This window comes from Frankliniella occidentalis, unplaced genomic scaffold, assembly GCF_000697945.3.
Source record: "Frankliniella occidentalis isolate FOCC.00 unplaced genomic scaffold, Focc_3.1 Scaffold1, whole genome shotgun sequence".
NCBI classification, from domain to species: domain Eukaryota; kingdom Metazoa; phylum Arthropoda; class Insecta; order Thysanoptera; family Thripidae; genus Frankliniella; species Frankliniella occidentalis.
Window position 1 is genome coordinate 3,830,245 of NW_026267131.1, and position 10,313 is coordinate 3,840,557.

At 40.2% G+C, this 10,313-nt stretch overlaps 1 protein-coding gene and 1 long non-coding RNA gene across 3 annotated transcripts in view; both read right to left on the reverse strand.

Annotated features, from left to right (window-relative positions):
- Nucleotides 1–2,511, reverse strand: part of LOC127752378 (uncharacterized) — a 346,254-nt gene extending 343,743 nt beyond the window's left edge. The window contains exons 1-2 of the long non-coding RNA XR_008012346.1: nt 2,214–2,511; nt 1,718–1,786 (exon numbers count right to left, since the gene is read on the reverse strand). This is a non-coding gene — a long non-coding RNA (uncharacterized LOC127752378). The remainder of the gene's footprint in view (nt 1–1,717; nt 1,787–2,213) is intronic.
- A 488-nt stretch (nt 2,512–2,999) lies between these two features.
- LOC113212605 (low-density lipoprotein receptor) overlaps nt 3,000–10,313 on the reverse strand; it is an 11,699-nt gene continuing 4,385 nt past the window's right edge. Inside the window, exons 3-13 of one of the 2 annotated variants that reach the window (XM_052277532.1) lie at nt 9,528–9,751; nt 9,019–9,286; nt 8,684–8,935; nt 8,276–8,576; nt 7,969–8,187; nt 7,535–7,889; nt 7,252–7,450; nt 7,052–7,164; nt 6,809–6,964; nt 6,139–6,222; nt 3,000–5,777 (exon numbers count right to left, since the gene is read on the reverse strand). In XM_052277532.1, the coding sequence (XP_052133492.1) occupies nt 5,733–5,777; nt 6,139–6,222; nt 6,809–6,964; nt 7,052–7,164; nt 7,252–7,450; nt 7,535–7,889; nt 7,969–8,187; nt 8,276–8,576; nt 8,684–8,935; nt 9,019–9,286; nt 9,528–9,751 (2,216 nt within the window). In that variant the 3' untranslated portion in view covers nt 3,000–5,732. The remainder of the gene's footprint in view (nt 5,778–6,138; nt 6,223–6,808; nt 6,965–7,051; nt 7,165–7,251; nt 7,451–7,534; nt 7,890–7,968; nt 8,188–8,275; nt 8,577–8,683; nt 8,936–9,018; nt 9,287–9,527; nt 9,752–10,313) is intronic. The other variant, XM_052277536.1, reaches the window with a different exon arrangement.

Sequence of the window (10,313 nt, forward strand, 5' to 3'; positions counted from 1 at the left end):
CCAACCATTTCCAGCGATTTTTATTTTTTTCATTTTTGGCAAAATATACAAAGGCTATAGCCTTTGTGTTTTTAGCGAAAATTGATGGGTCCGGATTTCGACGGAAAAGTGGTCGAATCGACAGAGATGACCCAGATGACCACAAAACTACCTTTGGTTCCCTCAGAAACCATCACTGCCCAGAGAAACTTGAGTTTTAAGGGTGGTCTTTTGAATCTGGCGGGCAGCGTACGATGGGCTGCCTATCTCGCAGGCGAACCGGTCCATGAAAAACAGGCGTAACTCACTTGAAATGGACCGGCGGCATGAAATTTCAACAGAGAGATTGAAAAAGGGTGCTGTCGGGCCAATACCAACCATTTTCGGCAATTTTTTTTTTTTTTTTTTTTTGGCCAAATTTATAAATGCTAGACTTCCTGTTTTTAGCGAAAATTGATAGGTCCGGATTTTGACGAAAAGTAGTCAAATAGAGGGGGGCTAACCTGGTGACCACCAAACTATTTTTGGTTCCATCAGAACCACTCCTGTTCGAATCTGGACAGCGTAAAATGGGCTCTTGAAGTAATGCGTATGGAAGTAGATACAGGCCCATATCCGGTCCCGAGCTCCGTCGGAGGCTTCCGCCCGACAAGTTTTCCTGTCTTGACCACCTTACATGCTTAATATAACGGCTGTTCACTTAAACTCTACTTTTTCAGATTATTTGATCATTGCCGGTTGTAATAGAACTATTCCGGGGGTTGGACGTGTCTGCGTGGATTTGTTATATTAGAAAGTATTTATGCTTGTTTTGCAGCAGACGACAGAACGATAGGGTCTTCTTCTTGTTTTCTTCTCACAGACTCCGACGAACCTCGGGCCCCGGCAGGGGACCACTTTTACTGGGAAATACCCATCAGATGCTAGGGTGTATGGAAAAACCGTCGATACCATTACAACCGGCTAACTTTTGAGATTCGAACAGAACACTCGGTTTCCCCAATAGTTAACTTGATCCCGTTACCGGCGTGCACGACTGGGAGGGTGTCGCGCCCCCCACTAGCCTGCAGCTTGTCCATACAGCATTAGTCCAAGATGGGCTGCCTACCTAGCAGGCGAACCCACCAACGAAAAAACAGGCGTAACTCACTCGAAATGGCCCGGCGGCGTGAAATTTCGACGGAGAGATTTAAGGGGGGTGCAGTCGGACCGGTCCCAACCATTTCCAACGGTTTTCAAATTTTACATTTTTGGCAAAATTTGGGGTTTTAGCGAATACTGATAGGTCCCGATTTCGACGGAGTAGGATCCGAATCAGGGGTGAACCAGGGGACTAAATAACTGCCTTTGGTTCTGTCAGAAACCACCTCTGTCCACAGAAACTTAAGTTTTAAGAGCTATGTCTACCTAAGGCGCGCTAGCTAAGAACTCTGCTGTAGTGGGTCCACACAATGATATTTAGACAGAGCAAGTGAAAAGGGAGTCTGCCCGATCAATCCAAACCAATTCCAGCAATTTTACAAATTGTCAAGATTTTTATAGACATTTTTAATGATGACAACAAATCAGCCTGGAATTTGATGGGGGAGTATTGAAATCGTCGGGGAATGACCAAGGCAACACAAAAACCATCAAAAAGTACCCCTTGATGCACACTAAAGCAGGAAGCTTCTCATTCTCATAGAATTTGTACAAGAGACAAATAGGACCAGTGTTGGTTACTGTCAAGTCAACTCACCTATACTTTCAGGTAAAATGACTCCATAGACTTATTTGCTCATGTCAAGAACATTTCCAGGTCGAGTTCCTGCAATCATATTAAACGGTACTTTTAGTGCTATTTTTATAATGCTTGCTTTAATTTATTAGTCAACAGTATTAATAACATATAATTTACTCATACAACACACTTTTAACTGCCTCTTTCCCCATACACTGAATGACCATCGTCTTTTGAATAACTAATTTGGCATATATCCTTCTGAACATACTGCAGGTTGTTAGGGGGATTACGCAAATACAACCACTCAGTTTGCAACCCCACCAGAAAGTAAAACATTTTTCTGTTCCATGAGAATAATACAATTGACAGTTCACCTTGCAAATGACCTACAGTATTCAACATACTGCATGGAATGGAGGAGTGTACCCATTCAACACCGTTTCAACAAAGCTTGCAGTGAGCATAGTTTACAGAACGGGCATCATTTACTCTGTCTCGAAAAATAACTTACCATACTTGTGTGTGTAAAAATGGAGCACTGGAGCACACTAACCTCCTAGAACAACCGGAACAGAACCTTTAAATGTTCCGGAAACCACGAAGCACTACCCCTTGCGATTAATAAAGCGGCGCTGTCTGCCCAAAAATTCTGATTAAAATCCCATGATCAATTTGTGTCGGTATTATTCGGTATTGAGCAGGAGGAGACGCCGCAATGTTTATTTACGTTTCCACCCAGCAATGAAGTCTAGAGAAGTGTAGAGGTGGGGAGGACTGACAACTCCGCTGTATGTACAGGACGGCGACAGAAGCGACCCTCGCACACGAACGCAGCGTTGCCTACCTCCCAGGGGCGCGAATGGAAAGGATGGACCACTCTGGCGCTGTACAGCCTGTGCCGAACTGTTTCAATGGCAAGTTGTGACCGAATATTGTTGTTATAGGAAACTGAATCATAAAGGACTTGTAAACGAAGCCTATAGAACACCTCGATAGTTCTAGAATGAAGGCGCGGCGGGTTGTGAGGTAGGGGTGAGGGAGGGGTGTGCTTATCAGATTATACGTGGGTCGCTTTGCTGAGAGATCGGCCGGGACTTACTCACTGACTCTAGCAGCCGGATTTGTCGCCACAAACAACAAGGGCGTGCGTTTCCCTGCGATGGTGCCTGCAGCCTGCAAAGCGTAACCAGCCAAGCACCTGTGTGGAGCCATCGGCCCGCCCTGAAGTGCATCAGGGGCTCGGTCAGGGAACAGGAGCGTTTGACACTCGCCAAGAGAAATAAATTATAAACAGGGATTTGGCTAAAGCATTTTTATTTTGAGAAAATATTTCCATGGACTGACACATAGAACTCTAGACATGAAAAAGCGATTCAGGAACTAAAGAAGTACAATACAATTTTTTTCTCTTAAACTGTTTCAAATTTGAGTTAAGCTTTGAGAAAAATTTGAAGTTTTCCAGAAGTGCTGACTTAACAAAATTCTGTACTGGAATATCTTCAAATCAAAAGGTAAAAGTTAACAGTTACGAGTTTGCTTCGATGCCAACATGGAGATTTACAGAATTTAAATAACAGCAGATGAATGCTTCTCAATACTTCCCCTATCTGCATCATATGTACAAAATGCACCACCAACAATAATGATCTCTACTTTGCTTTTAAGTACCATTATCTTTGGGGAGCATTGTCCTTTGCCTAATATCACTGCACGGCCCTTAATTGAACAATTATAAATTATAATAAATTCACTTCTCTTTGAAACATTAAAAGAGTCCTTGATAACAATTAACACTTTCTTCCTTGTCTGTGTCTCTTTTGCTTCATACTTCTTTTATTTTTTAAAATCTTGTGTAAGTGACCAGAAAAAAAGGAATTCTAAAATAATTTCTTTTCAAGTGGCCAAAGAGAAAACATGATTAAGACGCCAAAAATGAAAAATGAAAATGAAAATGTCATTTATAAATATTCCACCGAAAGACCCCATCATACTTGCATACAATATATACAGTTAAGTTAGAAAGAGAAAACAGAAACATAATTTAAAAATTTACAATAATTACAGATAAGCTATTTTCAATACTCACAGAAAATATCTTACATTTTGATGTAAAGCAAGAGAGATAATTGGAAACCTGACGGTCCTTGAACAATTAACAAATCAAACCTTTGGTTGTTCTCTTTCATCTTACTCTTGCTATACTGAGCACAAATCGACTAACCCAGTTTTGCTTTTAGAGCACTTTTCTGCAGTATACGCAGATGTCACAAAGTTAAAAAACATATGTTTTCCCCAACTCCATTAACAAGAAATATTTAAGCTATTAACCTAGTTCTTGCCAAGTACGTAATGTTGAATGATGTTACTTTTAAAATGTCTAACTTACTGAGTTGCCATCATTGGCATGACATCATAATTCCCTGTTAAGTATAATACACAAACTATCTCTAAGGATAATTAAGATAGGGACGGACTGTGAACTAGAAAGTTAGTGTCATAGCCAAAAAGCACTCTAGGAATAATTCATAAATGGAATGGAAGATGAAGTACCATATCCCTTGTAGACTTACTGAAGTATGGGGAAAACGTTAACAATTTTCAACTTCAGTCATCAATTAACAATTTTTTTCCCGCACAATAGTATCAAACAAGACCTCAGGTAGTTAAAGCATCGTGCAACTCACATGATGACAAACAGAAAATTCGAATAACCAGACAGGAAACAAAGGGTTGTTCAAAGCCCTTAAAATTAATGGGAAACTAAACACTTACATCATATGAAGAAAAAGAATCATTGGCACCAAATGTTGAACAAAATACCACATGTAAACCATATGATGACTTCATCTCAGCTGTATGAAACAACAACAGTCTCACAGGACACTATTTGATAGCTACCTATGCATATGTACAAAATAAATGAACTATCATTGTTGTATATTGTATATACTACCAATAACAAAATTACAATAATCCGATTTTGTTTGGAAAAATGATAAATTTAAAACAAAAAACACAACACAGAGTACCTAGTTGATGCAGAGACTATACTGATGTTCAGCATATCATTTTAATATTTGGTCATCAAATAGATTATTTAAGTAAAACAACAAGCAGATGTAATACGTCAAAACTTTGCTGATCTCTACAAAACAGAAAATTACTTCGTAAGTGGTTCAGAATTGAACAAACTTTGCATGGCCGATGAAGACTTATAGAAATGAACATGAACATTCTTGGTAAAAAATCAAAGTTTGTGCCAACCAGTATACAACTTCTATCACATTTGTGAGAAATTTATTTTGGCACAAGCACTCACAAATATTAAATTAATTCCTCTAAAAATGTGTTTTTAAAAATTCTGATTGCTGGAATGTTTTCAGCATAAAGACTAGATTTTGTTAGGTACATTACCTATAGTGTGGTATAAATTATGTTAAGCGTGTGGTCCAGCGCCGACGCGACCCTTTCACTTGACAATTCAAAGAATATTACTACAGTTTCTTTGACTAATTTCTCCTCTTTCGTACAAATTTCCACTTTCACACACATTTACACTCAGACAATAGCTTAGACACAAAATAATTACATACAAAACAGGTCAATGCGCTACAGTAAGTGAAACTTCTGTGCCCTGGTTGATTTCCTTCTTAAATTAAAACATAAGATAAAATATCTGCATTGACATTCACACAAGTATAAATATATGACTATCACTCAGTAAAATGAATTGAGCTGAAGATACAGTAATAACATTTAAATAATAATTCCATGACTATGTCAAAGAAGATATCACACTCAAAGTCTCCTATATGTTCATTGGCAAATAGACAAATCACCTAGCAGCTCGGAAAAAGATTCAGTTTTTGACTAAAACTGCTCAACGTTGGATAGATAAAGCCTGGATAGTAAAAGAAGCTTTACATTGAACTTTTTTTTCTTCATGATGCAGCTTTCCTTGTTTTTACATATGGAGTTTAGACTAACCCACTAAGATATTATAATCCCGACCCGAAACCTGCCTCAGACTTCATACGTAATCATTGCTGCCTGGACTAGTTAATGGTTCTTGAGCCTGGAACACAAAGAAAATAAAAAAATTAGTCACAAACTAGCCAGCTAAAATTTATAACAACTATATGAGGTTACAACTAATGTAAAGAAATTAAGCAAATTTTAAGAGTTCCAATTATAAATCAGCACAAGTGACTCCACAACATTTGCAAAATACTAGAAAAGAACACTTTCAAAAACATAAAAACAGCAAAGTCACTAAAACTACAAAGAGCACAAATGCAAAATACTTTCAGCTAACAATTGGAAACGAAACAATCACTTCATTCATATTTATATGTACGTAAAATTCTAAATACAACCAATATAAATCGTCAATGATGATACTGAAAGCTACATGAAGTCTTTGCAGCATCACTTACCAAAGAATCATTCATGCCCTGTTCATCTCGACAGCCATGTAACAATCCATAACATGGATATAAAGAATTTATTTTGAAGGCCACCTGACATTCCCCAGTAAAGTAAGCAAAAGAAGACAAACAAAAGACGCAACGTTACAGATCTCTCTCATCCCCTAAATATAGTAGCTAATAAAACATCCATTTTTATAAAGTCGTAACTAAACCAAAGACAATGTTTAAGTGAGAAAAAAACCCTTTTTTTAGCTGTTTGTCTACAAAGCCACATATTAAAGATAATATTTAATATTGACATGGGACACAGTATTCAATTATGCCTAGTTCATAATGCCTAGAGTTTGTCTAAATAATAATTTCCCGACTCAAAATAAGAACAAAATTTATGTGGTAGATTTAATTTGATCAGCTCCAATCAGCCTCTTTCAGATTTTATATGATAACATCAGTGAAGAAGAAACACTGTATTGTTTTCATAGAAATAAAAGTATTTACAGTAAGTGGCTGAAAACTTCAGCTGTTGTAGAAATGTTATGTAAAGTACTTTAGCTAATCAATCCTATAAATAAACATGAACCTCTTCAAGTTGTCTAACTTGAATATATTCCATGACATATTTTTATCGTAAGATACAACCCGTTTCTGGGGGCACAGTCAACATCAAAGCCCTTACCTCTTCGGCTATTGTGGCTGGAAATACACGTGTCGGCTGGTACTGATTTTTCTCCAGAGCAAACTGATCCTCTGTGGTTTTGCGATACACTGGATTATCAAAGTTCATACTTGCAATATTTCGATGCATATAGTGACGGTAAATAATGAAAATAATCTGAAAGAAATGACAGACTTTAGTTTGTGGCTACAGCAGAACTTTTGAAGTATTGTACCTAATTCTTTAAATTTAGGTTTTCCTTACAAGGCCTGCTAGCAGTAGAATGATACTGATGACTGCAATGACTATCAATGTAACCATTAGGCTGTCCGTTTCTTCTGCAGGAGTTGCAGAAGTCTTGTCTCTTGATTCTGTTGCTGTGAATTACAAATAGACAAACTATAGAAAACAAGCAGAAACAAACCTTTCAATTAAATCAAAACAAGAAAAAATAGTGTACTCACTGGCTTCGACACACATGAGTCCATCTGAAAGAAGTGTGAGCCCATCAGGGCACGCACATGATATACGAGGTGATTTTGAATTCATCAAAGGTGATGGTAAGCAGAGATGAGAACAATGCCCATTCACAGCTGTACAGAAGTTTTCTCCATCTGGCTGTCTATAGGGGTGATATACATGCACAACCATTGGATTCTGCAGCTAAAACAATAGAAAGGTAATAAAGATTAGAAATCATATCTGTGAGGGATCCAAAAGTTCAGCATCTGCCAAGACAAAACTTACTGTGTGTACTGCAGTAATAGCTTCAATACCACTGCCATTAAATTTATTGGCTCTAAATACGGCATGCTTTTCCCAGTCTGTCCAGTACAAATAATCCTCAAATGTTGTGATTGAAAATGGATGGAGAAGGTACTCATCAGAGTATAATACAACTCTACGGTTTGTTCCATCAAAGTTGCAGGAGGAAATGGTATGCAATCTTGCATCAAGCCAATACAACTGCCGACCAACCAAGTCTAAAGTCAAGCCATTGGGCCATTTGATATCATGCGTAACAATATCCTCACGGTGGGATCCATCCATTCCAGCTCTCTCTATCTTTGGCACTGAGCCCCAGTCTGTCCAATACAACCACCTAAAAGAAAAGAATACAGTTTAGAAAAACATTCAGAGAACAAAAATTTACTGATTGGTGAACAATATGGTGAACCTACCCCTCCAAGGGATTAACAGCAATTGATCTGGGTTCCTCCATCTTTCCTTTAATCACAGTTTTTCTCATATTTCCCTCAAAGTTTGCTAGCTGAATAGTGTCTTTGGAACTATCAGTCCAATAAATGTGATTGTAGATCCAGTCTACAGCAAGTCCATCAGATGTTGTAATGTCATCTTTGATAACAACTGTTTTTTGGCTACCTTCATCAATTGGTGCTCTGTAATAATAGAGCATTGACATTAGCAATACTGACTCTAAATTAATACTAATACTTCCAAAATAAATTGAAACTAATAAATGCTTACTTGTAAATTTTCTTGTCACTAACATCACTCCAGAAGATCATTCCAGTACGGAATACAAAATCTAGAGCTGTAGCAGACTTGGTGTCATTGACTATTGCAGTAATGTCATGATGATCGAGAGAAACTTTTCTAATATCATGTCGTCTTGTGAAGAGCAATGAAGCATGTCCTTCGGCTGCCTTACATCTTGTGAGATCTCGAGGGTCCCTCAAGTATCCATGAACACATTCGCATTTGAATTTGCCTTTCTCATTGATGCAAATCTGTGAGCAAACTCCAGGCATCTCACATTCATTGACGTCTAAAACAAAAGCAAAACAAACCATTAACAAGAAAAAAAACAACAACAATGAAATGGAAAATTATTTGGGAAGCTTTAGGAGTTTGGCTCTATATAGCTAATAATACCTTCACATGTGTTGTTTGCATTTAGATGATACCCAGAGGGGCAATCACAATAAAATCCAGCTGGCATATCGACACAGATATGTGAGCAGCCCCCGTTCTTAGTTGCGCATTCGTTTATGTTACAGAGCTCCTTTGGTTCATCTTCCCAGGCAGGGCAGTCTGGTTTCTGATCACAGACCATGCTCTGGTTGATGCACATTCCACCACCACAGTCAAATTGAGTTTTAGGATCACAGCGCTTAGGTGGGGCACCTTTAAAATTGAAAATGAATGATCACTATTTGAGTAACAGAGGAATTAAATGTTTAATAGCGCTCGCAAGCGGAAATACTCACGGCAATTTTCCTCGTCACTACCATCAGAGCACTCTGCAGTGCCAGAGCACTGCAAGTGGCCGGGAATGCACTCATGATTTTTGCACTGGAAATGATCGGCACGGCAGGTGACATTTGCACAAATTTCATGAGACTCATCGTCACCATCTGGACAGTCCGTGTCGCCATCACAAAGCCATAGCCTCTGAACGCACGTCAGACGATCCTGACACATGTGTTCCCGATCGGAGCACAGACTGGGGATCTTCCCTTGCACAGATGGGCAGCCCTAGGTATAAAGAAGACAAGTTATTTGTAAAGGAAAAAACGACACTGCACGACACATATGCATCAGTGCACAATGCATCCATGTATGCAAATTTACTAGAAACACGAAAATCACATTTCCCGCCTCGACGCGAGCCAAGAGGAGCTATAGCCAGCCAGAGAATGCTCCTGGGTTTGCTGTAGCCGCAAGTAAGAGCCCATGCTACGCCAGAAGCATTATTTCGCTGGTTCATGTAACCCACCTTCTCGTCGGAGCCGTCCGGGCAGTCAACGTCACCGTCGCAGCGCCAGCGAGCCTGGATGCACGTCTTGGACGCGCAGGTGAACTGGTCGGCGTTGCAGACGTGCTCGGGGCAGTGCGCCTCGTCAGAGTTGTCGCCGCAGTCATCGTCGTGGTCGCAGACCCAGCGGCTCTGCACGCAGCGACTGTTGCCGCAGGTGAACTCGTCCGGGCGGCACGTCTCGTCTGGGGAAGCACGAGAAGGTCAGCACACTGCTCGGCGCACTGCAGCACCGTAGCTTACCGTCGATGACGGCGACTTTCACCGTGATCTACAGTGAACCCAGCAGCACTGTAGCTTACGGTGAATTTTCACCGGTGCATATCACTTTAAGTTAGGGAGATTCCGATTCAGCGTTGCTATTACAGTGACATTCACCGTAGCTAACGGTGAAAATTCACCGCAAGCGAAGGTTAGCTAAGGGCTCTCTCTTTAAGCGAGGGGTTTCGGTCGGTCGGTTGATCGATCGAGCGCCAGGGATACGCGAAACTCAGCGTAACAAAGCCAAATTATCGTCAAAATCGACTAAGAGTGTGTCCGAATTCCCAATCGTATCGCTACGAATCGGTCGGAATGACGAAGGGGAGGGGGTGGTCAGCAGGGAGGGCAACCTGCAGCCATCCCTCGCGAAAGGACGTCGCGATGCGCGCTCGTCCGCGGGGGTAGTCGCGAACCGCGACCGACCTACATCGACGACGTAAGTTAGTCGCGGTTCACGACTACCCGAGTGCGAATCGCAACAACCTC